Source organism: Salmo salar, chromosome ssa03 (assembly GCF_905237065.1).
Source record: "Salmo salar chromosome ssa03, Ssal_v3.1, whole genome shotgun sequence".
NCBI lineage: Eukaryota > Metazoa > Chordata > Actinopteri > Salmoniformes > Salmonidae > Salmo > Salmo salar.
In genome coordinates, this window is record NC_059444.1 from 65,723,617 (window position 1) to 65,750,701 (window position 27,085).

Genomic DNA, 27,085 nt, shown 5'->3' on the forward strand with positions numbered 1-27,085 from the left:
AGCAGAAAGAGAGAATGTTAGGGTGTGTTGTCTGCATGTGTTATTGTGGGGTTGGACAAATTATCTTGGGCATCCGAGGTTAGTGGTTCGCAGCAATTGACTACATTACAAATGTGGTGACTATTCAAACCCAAATAGTATGGCATTGTATCAGTATGTTCCGTGGGCACCCGAGATGCCAAGGAGGGCAGAATGCTTTGCTGTTGAATCCAGCGGGAGGTGGCACACTTCAACCTCTCTTGGTTCTTGTCTCCAGTACACTGGTATCACGTGTTTCTGTGTGTGACCATGTAACTTGATCCTGCAGCAAACTCCACTGTTGTGGCTGAGAAGCACAGAGGCCACAGGGGTTCTATTTTAGCTCAGAGAAAGTCAGACTTCATTAAAGGCTGGAGCTATTTATATCGCTGACAAATAAAGTTGTGTGAATCCTGAAGGGGCCCATGATCACTGCTTTGAGCCCAGGGGGATTTGTGAGGGGGATGGTGCCCTTTTTTTTCAGCAGATAGGCAGCTGAAGGACTTTCTCTGGATCAGGCCACAATGACACACACATTAATATCAAGAGGCCTTTACTGGCTTGGTTATGCCCAAGAGAAACAAATTAAGGTTGAGGTCTGTGATTTATGAATAGAATTGTTTCAATACAAATGTTTTCCTTGGAAGCTTCCAGGGCTCCCTTAAGAGTGTGTGACACACTAGATTTTGAGATTCAAAACAAAAAAACTCACTTATGTTTCAGGGATTTTCTTTGTAAAATGTGCCACTGCTAATACGCAGCTGCAGCTTCTCAGAGGGATCATATTATTTCTAAATAATCACGTGCGTCACTATAAAATGCTGGTCTGTTTATTTTTTTATTTTTTGGGGGGGTATGAGGAGCTGTATTTCAACTGGGATATGTTCAAACCGAGCCAAACCCTCCCCTACCGCTAAAAAGCGGTATGAAATGAATTCCGCACCACACACAGAAGTTTACCCAGAAAACAACATTCCTCTCATGCAAGTGTTTGACGTCAATGCCGGAACATTTATAGAACATGTAAACAGTTGCAGACTCAGGTCAGTGCTTAGCGATGACATTTCATCGTCTCAATGTTTATGCTTTACATAATTTTTCCCCCCTCTCTTCAAAAGGAAGGCTATCCCATGTGAGTAACAGAAATCAACCCTTCAGGGATTGTATCCACCACCTTGTGCACCACAGTGTGTTTGTGTAGGCTGCTTCATTTGAATGGGACAGTGTTTGGAGTGTGCTGGAGTAGGGTGCCTTATGTCCAGGGATCAACATTCTTTATGGTTCCGGTAAAACAGAGACAACAGGGGAGCTGTTTGCTGTAGGAAAACTCAGAATGCTCCCAGAATTTTCCTTTCAAATTATTTAGTCCGGGTGAAGGCCTGAATTTCAGCTAGCCATGTCACCATCGCATGACTCTATCCAGGCAGCAGCAATCTGTAATCCGCTCCAGGCCCATTATGTTCTAACATCCATGCATTACTACATGGCTATCAACAGTTGCATACAAAAGGGAGAATAAAAGGAACAGGCAAGCTACTGGGTAAATGTTAGCTTACATGCAAGCCATAGCAATAAGTTATAGACTGTCTCTCCTCCCCAAGTGCCTTTTTTGGGGCTTTCTCAGAAGAAACTACTAGTTTCTTGTTTTCCCAGAGCAAGGAGCTACCCCTGCAGAAGGCCTGCCAAGGCTTTGGGGGTTCCTGAGGCACATAAATCACACAGGCTATTTACAACCTCCTCTCCTATTAGCATCAGGATGAGGCTCCGACCGCTATAAGACTGTTCCAAAGGACGTAAATATCACCCTGCCTGTGCTCTCTCCTTCGTCTTTCCCACTTTAAAAAAAAATCTGGGCACCATTTTTGTCCAAACTGAACAGATCAGGCCAGCTTCTGTTTCTCCCCTCTTTCTCCCCTCTCTCTCTCTTCGCCGTGTGTGGCTAACAAGGAGAGGATGCAGAGCAGATTTGACAGGGCAGCCTACCTCATGTTGCTATGTGCTATTTCTGGAAAGCAATATTCATGTTTTTTTTGTTGTTTTTTTTCCTGTGTCTTGCTTTACTCCTCTTTCTTTTTTCTCTCTCTCGTCTTTCCAAAGTGTAGTTGGTGTAGCGTTGCTAAAGAAAATAACCATGACGTAAGCTGCACCCTCTGCAAAACAGACTTTAAAAAAAAGAGAAGGGAAAGAAAGCTTGTAACAACTCGAATAATAAATGGCTGCACTTCAGACTATGTTCCTAGCTGAGTGGAATGATCGATTAGTCGTCATGAGGTGGCACATATGCTTGACTATTGACACAGCTCTGCGTTTGACTCATGGACAGAGGACACGACAGTGATTTAAATATCGTGCTTAGCTATACTTATCCTAATAAAACTCTTAACAAGACCTGTACTTTTTGGAGTGTGTGCAAAGGTTGACCATTTTGTCAAACAAGCAGATATTATTTTATTCCAGCACACTGTGGGCCTAGCCATTGTCACCCCTGTTTTTGTTTTTATGGTGCGATAAGCTTTGCCCATATTTCAGTGCTGTCTGAGAGCCTAATGAATGCACAGTTTGCAGTCTACAGGGCGAGCGTGGTGTGATTTTATTAATGGGTGTCCTTCAGGTCCCTCCCGGGGCCTCCCACCTCGCTAGTGCCACTGCGCTGGCCACCTTGAGTCCTGTCTGATAGAATAAAAACCAGTGTACCGGCATGCAATGAGCTCTACATTCGGTGACATTGGTGATGGTTCTGCACCTCAATTTCTGGATTAAAGAGTGAGTCTCTTAAGACAGCCACTGACTAGAATGAGGGCGGCCAAGGAGAGAGTTCCTCAGTCCCCTCTCCCCGACATGCTCTCCGTTAACCCATGATTCTCCCTCAATGTAGCGTACCTTCAGTCGGATCATCTGGAGCTCCTTTACCTTGGAAGCATGGGGAGATAAAGGGACAGGGGCTAATCATAGCTGAAGGGGTGAGGTTTAGTATTTTGGACAGCTGGTCATTGCAGCACTAGCTTAAAAGACCACAAAGGCAAGATCCCCCACAAGTTTATTGTTCTGGTCCTGGCTGGCCTGTTAAATCCATTCCGTGATTAGACGGGGAAATAAAAGTTTCTGATGCTTATGTTTAATCACCATAAAATCCCCAGTCCACACACCTTGGTAACCAACAAACCGTTTTAATATCTGTAGGGATGTAACGATCGGTCCCAATTTAAATGTTTTAAGATACGACTGCATCGGTTTGCGGACACTAAACCAAATGTAGCATGCATCGGTCAGAAAATGTTTTCCAATGTTACGAATCGCTGATTCACAAATTAGTTTTGCTCATATGACTTTTTCTACCTTCCTAAAATACCTAATCTTTTGTGACAACTGATGCGTCCTCTCCTTCAGTGTCGAACTAAGCATGTAACAGTCATCGCTCTACAAGTCATTTTGCATGTCCAACAATTCAAGGGAATATCAGTAGCCTAGTGGAACGGCGCACTGTGCCCAGCTCCGCACGCCGACCAACTCAAGGTAGACAGCCTGTTCCTGATCTTGCGCAGCACCTTCAGCATTCATATTCTAAAATGCTTGTGTGATATTAGGCTTTATTAGTTGAGTGACAGCCTATGTAATTTTTTAGGTTATTGTTATCTATGCACTGTTGAAAATGTGTTTTTACTGGAATAAAAGCAAGCTACCGAAGACGACTCATCTGGGTACACCTGCTGAACAGGCCTTACAATAGATTTCATTTCGATTTGTTCAGATTCACCATCAGCAATAGATTTGGTAGTTTTTCTTTTTATTCTTTTTTTGTTTTTAGATATACAGGATAAAGTTGATCATTTCATTACGAGGAATCACTTGCAAGGCACACTGCATGGCCAAAGCAGGAGGCGAAAAGAAGCTCACTAAACTTCCAAATGGTCAAAACCATTTGATTTTGAGATATGGGGTGAAATCCAAAATTGTGCTATATATTCATTGGGTATGTCATAACTAAATTGTAAATGATAAATATTGATACATTACTAGCTTAAACACAATCTGCAAAAATGACAAGTTAATTAGTGGGTGACGGTGATTTCAGAACCAAAGTGGGGGGACAAAAACATGCTACATTGCCCCCTCCCCCCTCGCTAATATGAAAGTGGTAGATGCCTAGTCTCCCTTATGGCTCAGATCAGGTGCCTACATGTGATCTTCTTAACTGGTAATATTGAAGACTCATGTTAAAAGGAACCACCAGCTTTCATATGTTCTGAGCAAGGAACTTAAACGTTAGCTTTTTTACATGACACATATTGCACTTTTACTTTTCTTCTCCAACACTGTTTTTGCATTATTTAAACCAAATTGAACGTTTCATTATTTATTTGAGACTAAATTGATTTTATTTATGCATTATATTAAGTTAAAATCATTGTTCATTCAGTATTGTTGTAATTGTCATTATCGGTATCAGCATTGAAAAATCATAATCGGTCGACCTCTAGTCAAGGGGTATGAATACTTTCTGAAGGCACTATCCAGTATCTCTGGTTATACTCACGACCACCGGTCGTTGTACATCAACCTAGCGTTACTGGTGCAGACTTTGGGACTGACGAACTCCAAGTGCCTATTCCACATACTAGCTAGGTTCCTTCGGCAGGGCATGCAAACCATAGATCTTTGGATGTGGAGGCATGGTCTAGTCGTATAGGACACGTGATCCTTTGAACGTGTTGGGGGTGATGAAACAATGGAGCCACATTCAATGAAGGGAAGAGAAGTGGGCGGCGGGCGTTTTGCACTTGGAGCTTGGCAAAAGTGGGCATGATCTGTTGACGATTGTAATTCCAACCCGACCTTCATTTACTCGTTGTGACGCACTGAGGTTCCAAACAAGACTGATTTTTATGACCAAATTATCCTATTTACACTTTGTAGTCAATTTTGACACTGGAATAAATGTTTCTAACTCTGTTTTCAAAGGGATTAGTTGATTTTTAGGGGCAGTCGCTCTTTAATGTGTTTTCCACATATACAGATATAGCTAGATCAAAGCCTGTACTCTGCAAGGGAACGCCATATTCCCTTTGTAGCTGTCTCTGCAGCATCCGCATCCAAGACGGAGATAGCAGGGATGAGCTGGAATCTACAGAGCGAGCAGCAATCAAAAATGTGGAAAAACCCAAAATAGAAGCGTGCGCTTTTAAAAGCGCAGTGTGCTACCCCTTCTCTCTCCCCCAGTGCATTATTAATCCAGGGTTATTTATAACCGACATTTTTCGCAGGCAGACTTTGTTCTGTCGCTGCTTGTGTCTAATCTCTGCTGGGATCGAGAGAAAGTGAAGAGGGAGAGGAGGGTCGGGGCGCTCTGAAAATGGAGGAGAAGGAAAGGATTGCAGGTGTAGGGAGAGTGTCGTTGGCTCTAGCTATAGATAAAGCCCAGAAGCAGATGTAGTCTATACTATGGTGCAGCCATTTTGATGGATGAGAGAGAAAACAAAGGGGTTCCTCAGAAGGAAAATGTACAGTATCAATTAAAAATGTACGTTCTTATTGCATGACAAGCCGCAACTTGAAACTAATTAAAGCCTTTTACAAGAAGACCAAAAAACACTTATTTACTGACATGTTTATTGGGTCTCCCGAGTGGCGCAGTGGTGTAAGGCACAACCTGGAACCAGGGTCTGTAGTATCACAATCTGCTGTGATTGGGAGTCCCATAGGGTGGTGCACAATTGGCCCAGCATTGGTAGGGTTTGGCTGGGGTAGGTCATCATTGTAAATAAGAATTTGTTCTTAACTGACTTGTCTAGTTAAATAAAATTGCCAATGTCACACACAGCAGGGGTTCTCACTAGATCCCCTGGAGTCTAAAATGCTGGTGCATCCGCTTAGTAGCAGCGTGCTCCTCTATCGGCTGAGTTTAATGGCTTGCATAATTCATGACGGCAACAAAATGATCTCATTGATACTTTGGTCGTTGATTTGGATGGATCAAAGAAGTCTGACAAACTGAACAGGGGACAGGGGGGCACCCTGGATCTCCAACTCGTTCCACCCTTATTGTGCTCCTGCTATGCTCTCCTGGCTTGTAGCTCTCCTCTCCTCCATCCTTGTCTGGCTAGGGCCTAATTAATGTCTTCATTTGATTAGGAAGAAAGATTTTCCTCTGGCCCTCTCTCCAGAAGACTCTCATCCTCCATGTTATTGGAGGGAAAAGGGGCAGAGGAGGCACAATCCATGCCTTTGTGTGACAGCGTCTTGTATAACTAACGGCTTTGAGTGGAGGTTTAAAATGACGCCCAGCTCCGGAAGAGAGGGAGTGGTTGGCATAATTAGGTGACACAAAGCTCGCAGTGGAGTGTGTAAGCCAGAATACTCCCTTGGGAGATGGATCTTTCTGTCTTAATTGGGAAAACTTTGGTTGTTGAACATAAAGTTAGTGGCAAACCAGCACAGCCATCTACTGGTCTTCCTCTCCCCAATGATGGCATACAAAATAAAGCATTTAAATAGAAATTTTTATTCAGTCAATTGCACTGCACTGTAAGGCCTCTCATCAGTCGTAAGAGTGTTGAGCATAGTTTCAATATTAGGCCTACTTGTGTTGCCTGTTGGCAAAGGCAGGGACACTGAGTGAATACAGTAGGTTTTGATTTTATCACAGACTAGATACAGGGCTGTAGCCAAGTTAAAACATTGCGCTAGCCCTAAATCCTGCATACTCTTTCTCCATCTCCCTCTAACGTGTGTATGTCTATCTTATGCAAACAGCCATCATCAAGGGGGAGAGGCAGGGGGGGTGCTATTTTTAGACTCTCTTTTCCAGGTGATTACTGTAATCCATGGAGTAAAATATAATCTGAGTAAATTTGAGTGCTCTGTTTCCTGGCCCTCCCCCAGGGTATCTACCCTTTCATTGATTAGGCCTAGTTAGCTTCCTTGTCCAGAAATGTCCCTCGCACCTCTTCCTCTGTTTCTGCCTTGAAACCCCACACAAGTGTTATGCAATACCTTAGTTTATTTTTAACGAGGAAGTACCCCCCCCCACCCCTTGCCTCTAGTGTTCGCAACCTGACAAGATAAATGTTTTTTTTTTTTTTTTGTACACTTTAAATTCTGAGGTATCTGTTTACCCAAGAGCATCCTCCTTGCTTTCTTTAGTCATTGTTTAAGGACTCTGTTGGGGTTCATTTCCTTGTCAATCATTGGCTCATTGGTGAAATTAGCATTATGACATATTTAATTAAATCATTCAAAAACCTTTATTAAAGCAATTGCAGACAGAAGTTGACAACAGGAACATAACGCATGTTTCCGGGTAAGTTCTGCATCAAACAAAAGGTCTCAAGTTGTTTTATTAAACCGAAGTCCCACCTTAGTGATGTCACTGACTACGTCATTATCTTTTACTCCTGAGACCAAAACCATGCCTACTCAACACAAACTCGTTTTATATAGCTATCTAAAAGTTTAGCAGTAAATGTCCAAGTTGATTTGATTTATAGTGGAATTTCTTATCTCTTACACTCCCCTGCAGAGTTCTGTCTTCACAGTCACACATTTCTCAGAGGGGTCTCTTTAGAAGAGGCAACGAGTCCAGAAAACAACTGTGGAGCAATACTAAACCTCTATAATGAATATATATTGTTAATCTGTAGTCTAGGACCCTATAAATGTAAGGAGGGCGGGGTCTTATAACCCCTCCCCTTCTATTAATACAACATAAGCATAATCAATTATTATAATACATCAAACATTTGGTACAGCCCCTATCATGACCCCTAGGTGAACCCCCTTCAACTCGCATGGCAAAGAATAGAGCTTTGTTGTAACTAATTTAGAAATTACAATACGTCTCTGGTTAGATCATAGAATTCTTAGAGGGAAATTGTGATTTTTAATTTAGAATAAGGTGAGCACAAGCATAACTTAAACAATTCCTGGTGGATACTGTTGCAGGATAGGGGGTGTATGCGAAGGCCATTAGTTGTTTTTGTCGTTATATTTATAAATGGATTGCTTAATCACAGACCATGTCCTTAAAGTGTGTGTGTGTGCATTTTCATTGGTGACGTCTGCAGACACAGTCAAATTGCATCCATTTCAGTGTGTCTCATCACTGTGGTTTAATTGGATATGGCCACAAATATAGTTCTTAGGGACCTGGAAATACATTTGGCATTGTCACTCAGCCTCTCAGCCACCTCCTGGCTGGCCCAAGTCCTCACTAATCAAAGGGCCACCAACAGCTTCACCCAGATGACTGGGCTGTTCCTCCTCTCCTCTCTGTCCTAGCCTCCTCCCTCACACCCTCTCTTTTCCTGTCAACACAAAAACAGGTCCAAGGATTTTACAAGCAACTTTTTGCCTAATTTAAAAAGAGGCTTTATTACTTAATTTTTTTTGTTGTTCAAACTGACATTTTTAATGTCCCATTTCTGACCAAAAATAGTCTGTTGGTTCCTGTTATCTTTCACTTCCCTCCTTTTTTTTTCTTTTTTTTTTGTCTGGTTTGTTTCTTTTGAAGTAGACTTCTGAACCAAAGTTGAACCCAGAAGTTTAGCAACCCTCTGTCTAGGACAAGGTGGTGGAGTTCGTTGATGAGAAATGAACGCCTCAAGCATGTTATCACCTCGATAATCAATTGGGCTAGGAAGAAATGTATTGTTCATCTATAATTAACCATGCAGCGCCTCATAGAAAGTGTTGCTGAATTTTTTTTTTGCTGCAGAGTTAAAGCCACACCTGTTTGGCACATAGCTGATTTGCTATGGGACTGCTGGTAGTTCCTTCCGCCTCAGATGCTACTCCCCTGTGAGTTCTCCTGGCGGCTGTTCCCGCATTTGATCATTTGGGCCGATCATCAAAAGTATCATTCCTCAGACTCCCTCTGCTCACTGTCTCGAAACAGAGTGGTGCAGGCAACACCAAATTATTCCTTTGAATGCACAATTCACAGCCAGACAGTGTTATTAAAGTATTTTGTGTGTCTACAAATTCATTGACGATTTGAACACTGCAAAGGAGCCCAATACCTCTGTGCACATTGCACCACTCTGACAACAACCTATCATGTCACACCAATGTTGGTATAATTGTGATATTTATTTATTTAATCTTTATTTAAGCAGTTATGCTAGTTGAGAACAAGTTCTCATTTGCAATTGTGACCTGACCAAGATAATGCATAGCAATTCGACACACACATGGAATAAACAAAACATACAGTAGGAAAAAAAGTCTATATACAGTGAGTGCAAATGAGGTAAGATAAGGGAGTTAAGGCAATAAATAGGCCATGGTGGCGAAGTAATTACAATATAGCAATTAAACACTGGAGTGATAGATGTGCAAGTAGAGATACTGGGGTGCAAAGGAGCTAAATAAATAATTAACAGTATGTGGATGAGGTAGTTGGATGGGCTGTTTACAGATGAGCTATGTGCAGTGATCTGTGAGCTGCTCTGACAGCTGGTGCTTAAAGTTAGTGAGGGAGATATGAGTCTCCAGCTTCAGTGATTTTTGCAGTTCGTTCCAGTCATTGGCAGCAGAGAACTGGAAGGAAAGGTGACCAAAGGAGGAATTGGCTTTGGGGGTGACCAGTGAGATATACCTGCTGGAGCACGTGCTGCTATGGTGCCCAGTGAGCTGAGAAGGCGGGGCTTTACCAAGCAAAGACTTGTAGATAACGAGTATGAAGCGAGGGCCAACCAACGAGAGCATTGATTGATTTGAGCACCATTGATGGCTTTTACAAGTCATTATTGACATTCAGATTTGTAAATAGTTTTTTCAATGGAAGGCCTCGTGACTATCATTTGGAATATCTGGTACATCGCAATAGGCACGCTCCCTTTGGCTCATTCATTCAATGCCTTCTCCCCCATATTCTCTTTGACTGAGGTGTTTTGGGTGATCTATGTTAAGCTCATTTGGTTGGCTTGCACCCAACAGCCAAAGTTTTCCTGGCGACTTAAGAAAGGGATGAAAGAATGTCAAATGGCTGACACACACAATTGTCTGGAAGGTTAAATTTAGAAGCCGACTGATAAAGGATAGTAATCTTATTTGGAGTAAGCCGAAAGCTTCCGCCAGACCTCCAACAGAGCTATTGGATCATTATCTTGTTGGTTAACTCTGCACGCTCTAAGGTGAAAATCCTACCTAATGCTATGACATACAATGTGAATGTACACTGAGTATACCAAACATTAGGAACACCTTCCAAATATTAAGTTGCAAGTATGCTATTATCTGGTCTACCTCAGAGGCCTAATCCTAAAGTCCTCCAACCCCTAAGCCTCTGTGGCCTTAAGTACTAGAGGCAAGCTGCTATTGTGATTTACAACTGTTATTCCACTTTACCGTTATCGATATCCATTTTATTTTCCCTGCATTAGCATTTTTACAATCTTTATGGGTAGTTGCTGACTTAGGGCTCACCTTAATTGCTTGCAGAACAACAAAAAACCCACAGATTTAAGTATTTGTTTTTGCATTTTGACAAAGGCCTCCCTCTGAAGCACAGTTATACCTACTCATTTATCATCCAGCCTGGCATAGCTACCCTACTCAGCACTCACCTGGGAGGGAGAGCAAGAGGAAAGGGGGTGGAGGTGGTGATGGAGAGGGGGGAAAAAGGGTTAAGAGGAGGAATGAAGGACAATGGCGACGGTTCAGTTCCAGGGCAGGCTTACTTACATTGTTATTGTAAAATTGGCTGAAATTTAGCTGAGTTTCAAAGCATGCTGTTGCAGCTGCCCTTGGCAAAGACCAAAAAACACATTCACCTGAGATATCGTAAACAGATTCTGACCCTAGTGATGGTGGGGGGAGGGGAGAGTTAGTTACATATCGCAGTATTATTTTTGGACAATATATCGATTTGTACCTGCGCCAAAACGCAGGTATTTTGTTATCCTATAGCTTGTTTTCTATCTTTTTAAATAGTGATCTAACATGTTTTCAGCACTGACTGATCAAAATGAGTTTTCTCATGCTCTCTCTTCTATCTGCAGCATTTGTATAGGGTGGGCTGCACCAACATGGATTAACTCTTAAACTGGCTTAAATCAAGGTTTATCATTTAATCTAGTTGCACAAAGTTTTTCAACCAAGTTTTAAATTAATCATAGTTACATTTAATCCTTCTTAACTAAGTTTAATTTGGACTTTAAAAGAAGATCAAATGTAATGTTGCTCCATTGTTTTAAAATGCATGTTAAACTTAGTTTAAGGATAAAATCAAAACTACCACAGGAGAAGGTTTCAGTTAATCAAATGTCAGTGTATGTGCTTTATTTTCAGTGTGATACATGTTTTATCATGTTTGTATAACTCAACTAGCAGGCTCACTCTTTGACTGTGGCAGGTAGCCTAGCGGCTATGAGCATTGGGCCAGTAACCCAAGCCGACTAGATGAAAAATCTGTCTGTGCCCTTGAGCAAGGCACTTAACACACATTGCTTCTGTAAATCGCTCTGGATAAGAACGTCACCTAAATGACTAAAGTGTCAAATGTAAATGTAAAACATTTATTTAATCATTAGCCTGAAGTGAAAACTCACTTTGCTTGCTAGCTAACAAACTAGCAATGACCAGTGCTGGTTTGTTTCTGTAGAAATAGAATTTGAACATATTGCTATGGTAAATCCATTATGACACGTGTCACTAGTCATAGGGTACGTTTGTAAATTCACTCTACCTATCTGGTATCTATTTTGGTATTTTATTAGGATCCCCATTAGCTGTTGCAAAAGCAGCAGCGACTCTTCCTGGAGTCCACATGAAACATAATACAGAATGACATAATACAGAACATCATTAGACAAGGACAGAACTACATGTATTTTTAAAAAGTCACACGTAGCCTACATCAATAGGTCTAGAAGTGTGTGTGTGTGTGTGTGTGTGTGTCAGAGCTAAGTTGACTATGCAAACAATTTGGGATTTTCAACACATTAATGTTTCTTATAAAAAGAAGTGATGCGGTCAGTCTCTCCTGAACTCTTAGCCAAGAGAGACTGACATGCATAGTATTTTATCAGCCCTCTGATTACAATTAAGAGCAAAAATGTGCCTCTGTTCTGGGCCAGCTGCAGCTTAACTAGGTCTTTCCTTGCAGCACTGGACCACATGACTGGACAATAACCAAGATTAGACAAAACTAGAGCCTGCAGAACTTGCTTTTTGGAGTGTGGTGTCAAAAAAGCAGAGCATCTCTTTATTACGGCTAGACCTCTCCCCATCTTTACAACCATTGAATCTATATGTTTTGACCAAGACAGTTTACAATCTAAAGTAACGCAAAGTAATTTAGCCTCTTCAACTTGTTCAACAGCCGCGGCATTCATTACCAGATTCAGCTGAGGTCTAGGACTTAAGGAATGATTTGTACCAAATACAATGTTCCTAGGTTTAGATGTTTATTCCTGGCCACACATTCCAAAACAGACTGCAACTCTTTGTTCAGGGTTTCAGTGACTTCATTAGCTGTGGTTGCTGACGCGTATATGGTTGAATCATCAGCATATATGGACACACATGCTTTGTATTTAATGCCAGTGGCAGGTCATTCATTGGTAAAAATATTAAAGAGTAGAGGGCCTAGAGAGCTGCCCTGCGGAAGCCGAGCGTGCCAGAGCACAGAATAACTGATGAATTTACAGACTCAACACCCGTTGAATATAGCCGGTGTCTGTAAACATGGGCAAAAAGCATAATTACATTTTTGCCGGCAGCACAGAGTCACCAACGCTCTAGATAACATGAAAACAGTCTAACCAGCTCTGCTAGGGCGAGTAAAATGGTCAGACAGGTGTTCTCCCATTTGTGTCTGGAAGTAGCTAGCAAACTAGCCAACATTAGCCGGTTAGCTTGTGTGCTTGAGTGCTGTTGTGAGGTCAGAACGCTCGGCTCAACCCTGGTCCTCGGCCAGAGCGTCCAGTGTGCGCTCTGGATGCTCAGAGTGAAACACTCTGAATTTATGATTGCCCAGAGTGCACACTCTGGCACTCAAGATTGAAGTTATGAACACACCTGTAGTTTAGGGATTTAACTAATGTAGTCTTTAAAAAGTAAATGGTGCAAAACATCTAGTTAGGTCTAATCTAAGATTAAACCATGAGTGAGCATTATGTTTGGAACATCAAATCACAATGAAATCACAGTATCATAGATATCTATCTCGTGAGAATCACAATACATATCGGCACCTAAATGTTGTGAATGTCCCTGGCAATTCCCAGCCTTTTCTGACCCTAGATTACTTTTTTTTAAAAATCTAAATCTTTAACGACATGCAACTTTGACAAAAAATAACTGGTTTAGTTCTCCGGGCTTAGAGGTCCACTCATAGATGCCATTGCATTCAGAATCAAACTCACAAAGCAGTGCTTGTGCTTTTCAGCTAGTGCTAGCTGCTCCCTCAGTCTCCCATTTATTTTTCCCACAGGAGTTAGCCTACCGCTTCTCTCTCATTATCTGGTCACTGAGTGACTTAACCATCTGTGACACGGAATCGGTGCCTTCTCATTAGGTCCTAGCCTGCAGCTGGGATCAAATACTCTACATCCACCAATGCAAGGGCAGCAGTCAACCTCTTTACCCTTGACCATTGTTGCAGACTGAGTGCTTCTCTGCCTGCCCACTAATCTCTTCCATTTGTTTTTTTTTCTGCATTTGTTTGAAATGTTAAACTTTACAGCGTTTTGTCCTACTCAGTTCTGACCCTGCACCAATGTCAAGCCTTGTGGCCATTGAAATGAGGGTTAATGAAAGGTGAAACAAATGGATGGTGGAAACTGTCAGGTGCGTTGGAAGCCAACTTTGGGCACACAATAGCCCATTCCAATCCCCGATTTCCCTGCCGATTTTAAGGGAAGGTCGAAAACCGTAGCGTGGCCCTTGCCAGGTGGCTGTGCTTGCTTGACTGTTTGGCAGCAGCGCTTGACAGTGGCTTTGCGGCTTTGGGATGCTGTGCGCCGTTGCCCTCGTCCCGGCCCTACCTACTGTGGTCCTCCCAGGTTATGTAATGGTGTGCCCTCTTTGTATCGATAGTCGCCCTGGCTATTTTTAGCAAGGTCCGCTCCCATCCCTACCGTTCAATACTGTCTCCTATTGAGCAAAATGCATACACCGACACACTAGTATAGAATTACCTACCGTGATACAGACGGATGGATTCATTGTAATCCAGGGCGATTACATGCGCCATACAAAATGAATAACTAGTAAAACATGATTGATTCATCAGCTGATGAAGTGATGACTCTGTGCGTAACACTTTAACAGTCGCACGGAAACACTCCAAGACGCTCCTTCAGTCATTGAAGTATGTACTGTATAAACCTACATACTGTGATGAATTGTTCAGTAACCACATAAGCACTCACACACTTCTGTGGAATCATACTTTTAAAATAGTACACTTAAACACTCTCCTAAGTGTTCTAAATACAACATGCACCCTTCCTACTTTTGCCAGCAGAGAGAACAGGCCCCAAACTTTATTCTTCCTGATGTGTGTACTGTACGACAGTAGTGTGTCCAACTCCACTGAACTCTGTCATCATGGTGGAGTTATGCAACGGCCCCAGAGAGAGCTAGCATGCCAAACATTATTGAACTCATGGTCTGATTTCTGAAAGCAGTAATACACTGAAAGATGGACCGGGTCAGTTGCCAGGGTCACTCTATTAGATGGGATATATTTGTCCTTATAGAAACTGGTTGTCACTGCAATGAATGTCTCTATAACCTACTCAGTGTGCCCTTGTTGACTTCACTCAGTGAGACACTGTAGATCTGTGCCAAGCCGCATAGCTAAAATACATATGTATTATGTTAGTCAAACTGTACGCTAAATGTCATTTCTATCAAAGGGAATTACTTCTCAGCCCTTGAACTTTAACCTCACCATTTCAGCAGTATCTGATGATGTTTTGTTTCTGATTGGGGGAAAAAAGCCTATATTAAACTGTTGTACTTTCTTTATTTGATCACCATTTTAACAAACTCTTTTTCTTTGTCTGCTCCCCTCCTTTCCCTTCTGTCTCCCTCGCTTCTCTCTGTTTGCCCTCCTTTACTCTTCATTTCCTTCTTCATTTCCTTCTGTCTCCTTCCCACTCTCTCCGCTCTCCACCACTTCCTCCATGTAGCTGTGGAGGTGAAGACAACTCTCCCCTCGGGGATGCAGAGCCCTGTGGGCGGCAGTGAGCAGGGTGTTGGAGGCGGTCCCGTGGACCTGAGGACAGATCCCAGGCTGGGACCCCTGGGCGGAGGAGGAGGGGTGGACCCAGCCATGAGGGAGCAGCAACTGCAGCATGAACTGCTCCTCCTCAAGCAGCAGCAGGAGCTTCAGAAACAGCTTCTCTTCGCTGAGTTCCAGAAGCAGCATGAGGTGCTGACACGCCAGCATGAGGTTCAGCTGCAGGAGCACCTGAAGGTAACGGGGATACGCTTTAGAAAGGCTGGTGGGTGGGGGGCAAGAGGTGGGCTTAGAAACGTCTTTAGCCACACGCCACTGGACCGATCAGTTAGTTTCAGGCAGTCAGTTTGAGCTTCATTTGACATCCCCTCTCTCTGGCTTTCGTTCCCCCTGGCGTCCCTGCAGCAGCAGCAGGAGATCCTGGCGGCCAAGCGGCAGCAGGAGCTGGAGCAGAAGAGGAAGCTGGAGCAACAGAGGCATGAGGAGCTGGAGAAACAGAGGCTGGAGCAGCAGCTCCTCATGCTACGCAATAAGGAGAAGGGCAAAGAGAGTGAGTAGTACAGAGGTCACACACTGAGCAGTATATATTTGGTGTATGAAGAGAAGCTTTCAGAAAGTAAAAACGGATGACATATCTACTGTATATTTCAATCACACTTTCACTTCGAGTGATACAGTGCTGCTGTTATTGCTCTAGTTTAGATCCTCCTACTCCATAGCTGTTGGTCTTTGTTAGTTATAACAGCTTTGTGTTGTGATGGTTTGTTCCGGAAGGTGCCATTGCCAGTACGGAGGTGAAGCTGAAGCTCCAGGAGTTCCTCCTGAGCAAAAAAGAGCCTGGCACACCTGGCGGACTAAACCATTCCTTCCCCCAGAAATGCTGGTGAGCCTAACCATCAACATCTAATTTGAGTTCTGAGGCTGGCTAATGTTAGCTGGCAGACTGGCCAAGAGCCATGGAAGTTAATGAATATGGAGGAAGGGCTATAGCTTAGCTAGGACTCTTAGAGCTCCTACACTGATGCATTGACCTGGAGTGAACTGTTAAAAATACTTGGAACTCCAGAGAGTGGTATGACTTGTTTACCTTCCTCAGGGGGTGTCATGCCAAATGGATAGAGGTTTTAATCTAGTCAGCGAATGTTTTGTCTACATCACAAGTAGTATCAACTGATTCTGGTATCTTACCTGTTGTTATGGCTTCATCAGGGGGGCCCACCACACCTCTCTGGGCCCCAACTCCCCTCCTCAGAGTAACACTCCGGGAACGCCGCCCTCCTACAAACTGCCCCCGCTACTGGGGTCCTACGAGGGCAGGGACGATTTCCCTCTCCGGAAGACTGGTGAGTGGATGCACTGTGTGTGTGGTTGCATGTCTGCATTACTTTGAGGTAGGTGTGTGTGTGTGCCTTTAGTGTTTCTCCTTTTCTGGTATGAGTCAGAATGAGTCACCGCAGCAGTGTTGGTGAAGACTGGTGGGCAATAGCTACATACATACATACACACTCACTCATGTAGATAATTAAGCCCACCCACAGACAAGCCGATGGAGTGGGGTGGTTCACTAAATGGAGATCGGAGACTTTCCAATGAATGTGTTTTAGTCCAGCAGTAAACTTAATCTGGGTCTGAGAAGCTGACCCATGACACATGCTTAAATATATGCTTGCCGTGTCTGTATCTGAAGGATCTAGATGTAATTGTATTGCCTGTTGTTTGGTATTGTTTCCATAGACTTGTTAGCTCGTGCTTACTGGGAATTATGACTGAAAGGTATAACTCTGAGTGTGTGCATTCTCCTTACTTCATTCTCTCTGATCGTCCTCACCCCAAACATTTTGATTTCTAATCAAATGAAGCCACACTAAAGCCCATGATGTTATCAGGGCTGAAGGTCTTGGCTGGTCTACATAGGTGGGGGGAGTGTATGGCGTCAAGGCTTCCAGTGGAAGGACCGCTATTGGAGGCTAATTCAATTAAACCTGGGGCTTTTGCTTAATTGCCCCAATTCCTATTTTTTCCCCTCCCTCCATATTGGCTCATTTGGATCCCCATTAGCTTTTGCCAAAGCAGCAGGTATACTTCCTGGGGTTTTATTTACTTCCATTAGTCTAATTTGGTCTGTCCTTCGTTGCATCAACAATGGACTGAAAAAGCAGTTGTGTGAAGGAGGGGTTATTTGCAAATGGACATTTATTTCAGTCTTAGTGTCCCCAGTCATAAATAGCCCCATTTGGAGCCGTCCATAGTACTTTTGGATAGATTCTGCATTAGCTGTTGCGCGCCCGTCTCGCTCTCTCTCTCGCGCGCCCGTCTCGCTCTCTCTCTCGCGCGCCCGTCTCGCTCTCTCTCTCGCGCGCCCGTCTCGCTCTCTCTCTCGCGCGCCCGTCTCGCTCTCTCTCTCGCGCGCCCGTCTCGCTCTCTCTCTCGCGCGCCCGTCTCGCTCTCTCTCTCTCGCGCCCGTCTCGCTCTCTCTCTCGCGCGCCCGTCTCGCTCTCTCTCTCGCGCGCCCCGTCTCGCTCTCTCTCTCGCGCGCCCGTCTCGCTCTCTCTCTCGCGCGCCCGTCTCGCTCTCTCTCTCGCGCGCCCGTCTCGCTCTCTCTCTCGCGCGCCCGTCTCGCTCTCTCTCTCTCGCGCGCCCGTCTCGCTCTCTCTCTCTCGCGCGCCCGTCTCGCTCTCTCTCTCGCGCGCCCGTCTCGCTCTCTCTCTCGCGCGCCCGTCTCGCTCTCTCTCTCGCGCGCCCGTCTCGCTCTCTCTCTCGCGCGCCCGTCTCGCTCTCTCTCTCGCGCGCGCCCGTCTCGCTCTCTCTCTCGCGCGCCCGTCTCGCTCTCTCTCTCTCGCGCCCGTCTCGCTCTCTCTCTCGCGCGCCCGTCTCGCTCTCTCTCTCTCGCGCGCCCGTCTCGCTCTCTCTCTTCGCGCGCCCGTCTCGCTCTCTCTCTCGCGCGCCCGTCTCGCTCTCTCTCTCTCGCGCGCCCGTCTCGCTCTCTCTCTCGCGCGCCCGTCTCGCTCTCTCTCTCGCGCGCCCGTCTCGCTCTCTCTCTCGCGCGCCCGTCTCGCTCTCTCTCTCGCCCTCGCCCGCCCGCCTCGCTCTCTCTCTCGCCCGCCCGTCTCGCTCTCTCTCCTCGCCCGCCCGCCTCGCTCTCTCTCTCGCCCGCCCGTCTCGCTCTCTCTCTCGCCCGCCCGCCTCGCTCTCTCTCTCTCGCGCGCCCGCCTCGCTCTCTCTCTCTCGCCCGCCCGCCTCGCTCTCTCTCTCTCGCCGCCCGCCTCGCTCTCTCTCTCGCCCGCCCGCCCGCCTCGCTCTCTCTCTCGCCTCGCCCGCCCGTCTCGCTCTCTCTCTCTCGCCCGCCTCGCTCTCGCTCTCGCTCTCGCCCGCCTCGTCTCGCTCTCTCTCTCGCGCGCCCGTCTCGCTCTCTCTCTCGCCCGCCCGTCTCGCTTTCTCTCTCGCTCGCCCTCTCGCCCGCCCGTCTCGCTCGCCGCTCTCTCGCCGCGCCCGTCTCGCTCTCTCGCCCTCGCTCGCCCGTCTCGCTCGCTCTCTCTCGCCCGCCCGCCTCGTCTCGCTCGCTCTCTCGCCCGCCCGCCCCGTCTCGCTCGCTCTCTCGCCCGCCCGCCCGTCTCGCTCGCTCTCTCGCCCCGCCCGTCTCGCTCGCCCTCTCGCCCGCCCGTCTCGCTCGCCCTTCTCGCCCGCCCGTCTCGCTCTCTCTCTCGCCCGCCCGCCCCTCTCATCTCTCGTGCACCCCTCTCTTGCGCGCTCCTCTCACTCTCTCGCCTATTTCTCTCCGACAGCCTCTGAGCCCAATCTGAAGGTGCGTTCGCGGTTAAAACAGAAGGTAGCTGAGAGGCGGAGCAGTCCTCTGCTGAGGAGGAAGGACGGGACAGTGATAAGCACCTTCAAAAAGAGAGCCGTCGAGATCTCTGGTGAGAGCGCACACACACCATGCATTTACACTCATCCATTATGCATTTACATACTTACATACAAATACATTGTACACTCTTCAACTGGAATTCCACACCCTGTGCCATTTCATAGTTGAAATCACACCCTACTTAACATAAAACAGTCATTTCAAAGTAGACATCCGGAGGGGCCGCGGCACTCTACACCTCAAGCTCATTTCCCAGAAGGACCTAGTTATATAACCCACTTAGCCAGGTTGGCTATATACACATGCCACACAGTGCCTTTCCAGACCTAGTACTGGCGCTAGCTACCATATGCTAGGTTTAAGGGTTTGCCCTATTAACCCGTTTCCATGTCACGTGCAACTACTATGTAAACATAGATCGTATGAATGCTGGTTGTTCTCGAGACCACAACAGAAGCTATGCTTATAGAGGCTTTTGATTTAAATCGCCAGTTTCATCTGATAATGAAAGCAGAAGCTTTTCTGGGACTAAATATAGGGACTTATTGGAGACAAACAAAAATAGCAGGGACTGTAGGGTGTGGATTAATACGTAAGGCTTGAATAGGACAGATGGGTTTGGGGGGGTTAGCTGGCAGTGGAACAGGGAAGAAGAGAACAGGGTTTTTGGGAACGTTCGGATTGGGACTTAGAATGTTGGCCTCTTGAAAGAGTCAAAGAAACGTTGGGAAGTCCTTTTTTCTAGTTCTCTGATTCCATGTATAGGTCACCAATGATAGTCTGTTTCTACCTTTCTGTATACTCATAGAAAACAGCCTGATAAAACCTACACATTTCTCTTCACACATTTGTACAGTTTGATGCAAGATTGGAGAAAGGCTGTACCACACAGGGGTTTTGGCGGTGGTGTCTGTCTGCCTGGGATGCTGGGTTGGTTCTGTCTCTGAGTGGCCTGTTCCATTGTCATTGCAGTGTCCTCCATGTGCAGCAGTGCCCCTGGCTCCGGGCCCAGCTCGCCCAACAGCTCCAATAGCGCCATCGCAGAGAACGGCTCCAGCGGCTCTGTCCCCAACATCCACGCAGAGGTAAGAGAGGGGAGGGCTGTGGGAGGATGCTAGGGGGTCAAGGGGGGCCTCCCCTCTGCACAAAAAAAATCTAATTCTACCTTCTATGGAACTTTATAACCCCTGAAATGTGTGTTGCTGTTTGTCTGTGTTGATGCATTTTTATAACACACCATGCAAAATCCATAACCTACTACTGGGACAAAAGGTTGTGGTACCAGCGACCAACAGACTGCATGCTTTATAAAATGTCTCATCACATTACTATAAAAAGTGTTGAGAGACGCAAATGGAACCCATTCTGATTGGGTAAGGGGGATACCTAGTCAGTTGTACAACTGAATGCTTTCAACTGAAATGTATCTTCTGCATTTAACCCAACCCCTCTGAATCAGAGAGGTGTGAGGGGCTGCCTTAATCGACATCCACGTCTTCGGCGCCCGGGGAACAGTGGATTAATTGCCTAGCTCAGGGGAAGAAGGACAGATTTTTACCTTGTCAGCTCAGGGATTCGATCCAGCAACCTTTGGGTTACTGGCTGAACTCTCTAACCACTAGGCTACCTGGTGGTTTAGTTTTTATCAACCCTGCTGTTAGTTCTAGATCAAATGCAATGGGGACTTATGAGGAGTGTTACATGACTAGGTCCACTGTTCTTTAGAGCTAATGGTAGCTTATTCTTTATGCTTGTATGGTCATTGTGCTTGGCTGAATTGTAAACTAGGGTGAGAGGATAGCAGCTGACTTCAGTGTGTAAGGCCTGAAATAAGCTTGGGTAGACTTGGGGGGGGGGGGGGGGGACACATCTTAACCTTGAGGGAGAGGGATGAGAAGGGGGACGTAGGAGGGAGAGAGAGCTAGCCATAGTGTTCTGAATGACTGCTATCCTCCATTTTGATAATAAAGCCTGATCCATTGTTCATTTTGTAAGACAAGATAAATATAGGCCTAGCTGCCTTAGCTATTTCATTGCAGAACATACTGTCAGTTCACTGGTCAGAACTACCAGTTCTTTTCCCTGGGACTTGAGTTTCTCCTCGTAGTCAGGCTACTTCCAGAACAGCTGGAGCTGGAGCACTGTAGCCTTCAGGTACTCTATCTTAATCTCCATATCCACCTCTTCAAATACCTGTTTTAGAAGACCTGTGTTTTAATGGATAAATGTGTTTTCTATTTGGTAGAACAAATCATTGAATTGTGTGTGTTCACACAGGATTGATGATTTGAATTCAAAAGAGCATTTTGTCCTCATTCAGACAGCTCTCTCAACACTCAATTTACAGCCATCTTCCCCCTGCCATTTTATAACACCCAAAAATACTTTCTCTCTCTTCTCTGTGAAAAAGGCTGACATTCACCGGGGGGACCTGAAAAAGAGAAGGGCCTTTCTTGAGAAAAAGTCAAGGCAGGGAGAAATATGTCTGTGTGCAAATACCCATATTGCATTCTAAATAGTATGCTTTTTGGGTATGTGAAAATAAAGTAAAATGTGAAATTTCAAAAATGTATTATGCTTTAAATTCTAGGATGTAATACTCATTTCGGCTTTTCATCGAGTAGAAATCGCTGCACACTATTGAGGAAGAGAATCGTCTTTTTGCACTCCACATGTGTTTGACAACAGCTGATAATCAGAATATGGCCTACTAAAATGAACGACTGGCGGGGGAACAAGCGCGATTGCACATTAGATGATGCCTTCTCATAATGCGGGAGATTCCTTGGTCCACCTCTACACAGACGACACCATTCTGTAAACATCTGGCCCTTCTTTGGACACTGTGTTAACTAACCTCCAGACGAGCTTCAATGCCGTACAACACTCCTTCCGTGGCCTCCAACTGCTCTTAAACGCTACCTCGCTCCTTGCCTGCTCGCTTTGCTCCTCTCCTCGATCGCTCCTCTCCTCGATCGCTCCTCTCCTCGATCGCTCCTCCCCTCCCCTCCCCTCCCCTCCCCTCCCCTCCCCTCCCCTCCCCTCTCCTCTCGCTCCTCTCCTCTCCTCTGCTCGCTCGCTCCTCTCCTCGCTCGCTCCGCTCCTCTCCTCTCCTCGCTCGCTCCTCGCCTCTGCTCGCTTGCTCGCTCCTCTCCTCTGCTCGCTCTCTCCTCTCCTCGCTCTCTGCTCGCTCGCTCTCTCTCCTCTCCTCTGCTCGCTCTCTGCTCGCTCCTCTCCTCTCCTCTGCTCGCTCGCTCTCCTCTGCTCGCTCGCTCTCTGCTCGCTCGCTCCTCTCCTCTGCTCTGCTCCTCTGCTCGCTCGCTCCTCTCCTCTGCTCTGCTCGCTCCTCTCTCTCTCTCTCTCGCTCGCTCCTGGCTCGCTCCTCGCTCTCTCTCGCTCCTGGCTCACTCCTCTCTCGCTCGCTCCTCTCTTTCGCCCTCTTGCTCACACGCTCTCTCACTCAATCACTTTTTCCTCCCTCTTTTCTGTGCAGCAGCTGCGGTCCCTCCACCAGACCCTTAACACTGATGGGACAGTCAGTTCGCTGAACCTCTACACGTCCCCCTCGCTGCCTAACATCTCCCTGGGCCTGCCAGCCAACTCGCACCTCACAGTGAGTACTATACTGAAATTCTGAACACTAGAAACTAGGGATAGGCATGAGTACTCGATCAGAAGTAAAAACTCCATCTTTAACCAGAAATCAAAATGTTGTCTTGAAGACAACATTAATTTGCTTTGACTCCAGTGTTCCATTTGTACATGTGCATTTGCGGGGCACAACAAAAAGAAAACCAAGCTAAGCATCACACAGTTCTTCTCCCTAAATTCCTTTTCCCCTCCATGTCTCACTCACTCAGTTGCGTTCCGACTGCTCCCTCTACAAACACGTACTGATTGCACACACAAGCTCCCGTTAGGTTTTTAATAGGCATTTGTTTCTGTAGGCCTATCTAACTGATGGGATACACAAGCTTCATTCCTTGCCAAATGACGACAGTTTTATCACAAATTCTCAATGGACAGCTTGGCTGAAGTAGGGAAATATGTTCCAACAACGAGCGCTGCAGTTTTGTAAAGATTGTGTCCTGTCTATTTTCCACTTATGTTACTTTGAACTACTAGTGCCATTTAGAATCATTAAGCCCAGGCTATAGCCCCCCTAAACATTTATCAGAATCATTAAGCCTAGGCTATAGCCCCCCTAAACATTTATCAGAATCATTAAGCCCAGGCTATAGCCCCCCTAAACAGTTATCAGAATCATTAAGCCCAGGCTATAGACCCCCTAAACAGTTAACAGAATAATTAAGCCCAGGCTATAGCCCCCCCTAAACATTTATCAGAATCATTAAGCCCAGGCTATAGCCCCCCTAAACATTTATCAGAATCATTAAGCCTAGGCCTACTCACCAAACAGATGTGGCCATAATTCATCCTCATGCAGTGTTCAATGTGGAATTGTTAATCCATTTGGAAAATTCCAAAGAACAGGCAGAATAAACAAAATTGAACGTCTGTATATGGAAAAGACAGATTTTGGTTTGTAACCCAGAAAAAATGGTTTCACCTCGCCAAACATGAAGACTGCAGATGTGGCCAGGGCAATAAATTGCAATGTCCGTACTGTGAAACGCCTAAGACAGCGCTACAGGGAGACAGGACGGACAGCTGATCGTCCTCGCAGTGGCAGACCACGTGTAACAACACCTGCACAGGATCGGTACATCCGAACATCACACCTGCGGGACAGGTACAGGATGGCAACAACAACTGCCAGAGTTACACCAGGAACGCACAATCCCTCCATCAGTGCTCAGACTGTCCGCAATAGGCTGAGAGGCTAGACTGAGGGCTTGTAGGCCTGTTGTAAGGCAGCTCCTCACCAGACATCACCGGCAACAACGTCGCCTATGGGCACAAACCCACCATTGCTGGACCAGACAGGACTGGCAAAAAGTGCTCTTCACTGACGAATCGCGGTTTTGTCTCACCAGGGGTGATGGTCGGATTCGCGTTTATCATCGAAGGAATGAGCGTTACACCGAGGCCTGTACTCTGGAGCGGGATCGATTTGGAGGTGGAGGGTCCATCATGGTCTGGGGCGGTGTGTCACAGCATCATCGGACTGAGCTTGTTGTCATTGCAGGCAATCTCAACGCTGTGCGTTACAGGGAAGACATCATCCTCCCTCGTGGTATCCTTCCTGCAGGCTCATCCTGACATGACCCTCCAGCATGACAATGCCACCAGCCATACTGCTCGTTCTGTGTGTGATTTCCTGCAAGACAGGAATGTCAGTGTTCTGCCATGGCCAGCGACGAGCCCGGATCTCAATCCCATTGAGCACGTCTGGGACCTGTTGGGTTGGAGGGTGAGTGCTTGGGCCACTCCCCCCAGAAATGTCCGGGAACTTGCAGGTGCCTTGGTGGAAGAGTGGGGTAACATCTCACAGCAAGAACTGGCAAATCTGGTGCAGTCCATGAGGAGGAGATGCACTGCAGTACTTAGTATCTGGTGTGGCCACCAGCTGCATTGACTGTTACTTTTGATTTTGACCCCGCCTTTGTTCAGGGACACATTATTCCATTTGTTAGTCACATGTCTGTGGAACTTGTTCAGTTTGTTGGATCTTATGTTCATACAAATATTTACACATGAAAATAAACGCAGTTGACAGTGAGAGGACATTTCTTTTTTTGCTGAGCGTGTATGAGGCAATTTAGCAATTAAGATTTGTTATCTGTAATGGTTATAATAAATTAGCCATAGCTGCTGTTAGGTTCTAATTAAACAGAGTAAAAAACTCACGGACAACTATGACGAGCTCAAACCAAGTTTATTCACCCAATGAGTCAGACAGCTGAACAGACAAAGACATGTTCCCACCAGCATCTATATACCCCCCCACCCAATTTAGGTGAAGTCTCCTCCTAACCTCTAAACATGACATATTTATTGCTAGGCGGGAATTTAAGTGATGTGGGTAATAAACTGTTCCTTCTCCTTTACTGTGACCTGACCTCAACCCCCATTCCTCACTAATCCACAGCTCTCCACCCTTATCAGTGACCACAACCATGTGATTGCCTTTCCTTAACTCAGTACATTCCAAGCCCCTGGCTCATATTCAACCTTAATTGACTCCACCATATACATTCCTCCTACAGATAACCATTAACTTCTGGTGTAACAACCAGACTGTGGCCCTTCTCCTTTCCATAGGATACTTGATGATTAACAATATTTCAAGTTTAGAAGTCAGAACCCGTCACTGTTGGCATAAAGGTAAATGTGCACGTATTTTTTTCCACTGCGGGCCTTGTGTTCTAGAAATAGCTTTTATTTAAAAATAAAAAAAATGTAGGTACTCGTAAAAAAAACTGCCTGAACCATCCCACTGAGTTGAACCTGCTCCATCCCACTGAGTTGAACCTGCTCCATCCCACTGAGTTGAACCTGCTCCATCCCACTGAGTTGAACCTGCTCCATCCCACTGAGTTGAACCTGCTCCATCCCACTGAGTTGAGGTCAAATAGAAATCAGCACACACTCCCCTGAACCAGAGTTGTCCTCTGATGTGGACATTCTGACTTAGTTAAACTCCCTTTCATCCTCAGGCCAATCAGAAGCTGTTGCAGGAGGCGGAGAGGCAGGCCATCCAGACCATGCGTCAGGGTGGGGCTTTGACGGGCAAGTTTGTCAGCACCTCGTCCCTGCCGGCATCATGCCTGCCACCTGGGATGCAACACGACTTAGACTCCACCCAGGCCCCCAACAGCCACAGCAGTCACTCCTCCCTACTGCAGCACGTCCTCCTGCTGGAGCAGGCCCGCCAGCAGAGTGCCCTCCTCTCAGGTAAATCTACCAACATATACACTGCTCAAAAAAATAAAGGGAACACTTAAACAACACAATGTAACTCCACAACAGGTGGAAATTATAGGCAATTAGCAAGACACCCCCAATAAAGGAGTGGTTCTGCAGGTGGGGACCACAGACCACTTCTCAGTTCCTATGCTTCCTGGCTGATGTTTTGGTCACTTTTGAATGCTGGCAGTGCTTTCACTCTAGTGGTAGCATGAGACGGAGTCTACAACCCACACAAGTGACTCAGGTAGTGCAGCTCATCCAGGATGGCACATCAATGTGAGCTGTGGCAAGAAGGTTTGCTGTGTCTGTCAGCGTAGTGTCCACAGCATGGAGGCGCTACCAGGAGACGGGCCAGTACATCAGGAGACGTGGAGGAGGCCGTAGGAGGGCAACAACCCAGCAGCAGGACCGCTACCTCCGCCTTTGTGCAAGGAGGAGCACTGCCAGAGCCCTGCAAAATAACCTCCAGCAGGCCACAAATGTGCATGTGTCTGCTCAAACGGTCAGAAACAGACTCCATGAGGGTGGTATGAGGGCCCGACGTCCACAGGTGGGGGTTGTGCTTACAGCCCAACACCGTGCAGGACGTTTGGCATTTGCCAGAGAACACCAAGATTGGCAAATTCGCCACTGGCGCCCTGTGCTTTTCACAGATGAAAGCAGGTTCACACTGAGCACATGTGACAGAGTCTGGAGATGCCGTGGAGAACGTTCTGCTGCCTGCAACATCCTCCAGCATGACCGGTTTGGCGGTGGGTCAGTCATGGTGTGGGGTGGCATTTCTTTGGGGGGCCGCACAGCCCTCCATGTGCTCGCCAGAGGTAGCCTGACTGCCATTAGGTACCGAGATGAGATCCTCAGACCCCTTGTGAGACCATATGCTGGTGCGGTTGGCCCTGGGTTACTCCTAAAGCAAGACAATGCTAGACCTCATGTGGCTGGAGTGTGTCAGCAGTTCCTGCAAGAGGAAGGCATTGATGCTATGGACTGGCCCGCCCGTTCCCCAAACCTGAATCCAATTGAGCACATCTGGGACATCATGTCTCGCTCCATCCACCAACGCCACGTTGCACCACAGACTGTCCAGGAGTTGGCGGATGCTTTAGTCCAGGTCTGGGAGGAGATCCCTCAGGAGACCATCC

At 46.3% G+C, this 27,085-nt stretch overlaps 1 protein-coding gene across 7 annotated transcripts in view; it reads left to right on the forward strand.

Moving 5' to 3' along the window:
• Window positions 1–27,085, forward strand: part of LOC106601252 (histone deacetylase 5) — an 80,239-nt gene that overhangs the window by 39,555 nt on the left and 13,599 nt on the right. For 4 of the 7 annotated variants that reach the window (XM_014193319.2, XM_014193315.2, XM_045715130.1 and 1 more), the window contains 8 exons: window positions 15,156–15,442; window positions 15,599–15,755; window positions 15,980–16,088; window positions 16,415–16,548; window positions 18,988–19,119; window positions 20,043–20,155; window positions 22,564–22,683; window positions 25,691–25,928. In XM_014193319.2, coding sequence (XP_014048794.2) covers window positions 15,156–15,442; window positions 15,599–15,755; window positions 15,980–16,088; window positions 16,415–16,548; window positions 18,988–19,119; window positions 20,043–20,155; window positions 22,564–22,683; window positions 25,691–25,928 — 1,290 coding nt within the window. The remainder of the gene's footprint in view (window positions 1–15,155; window positions 15,443–15,598; window positions 15,756–15,979; window positions 16,089–16,414; window positions 16,549–18,987; window positions 19,120–20,042; window positions 20,156–22,563; window positions 22,684–25,690; window positions 25,929–27,085) is intronic. The other 3 variants (XM_014193316.2, XM_014193318.2, XM_014193317.2) reach the window with 3 other exon arrangements.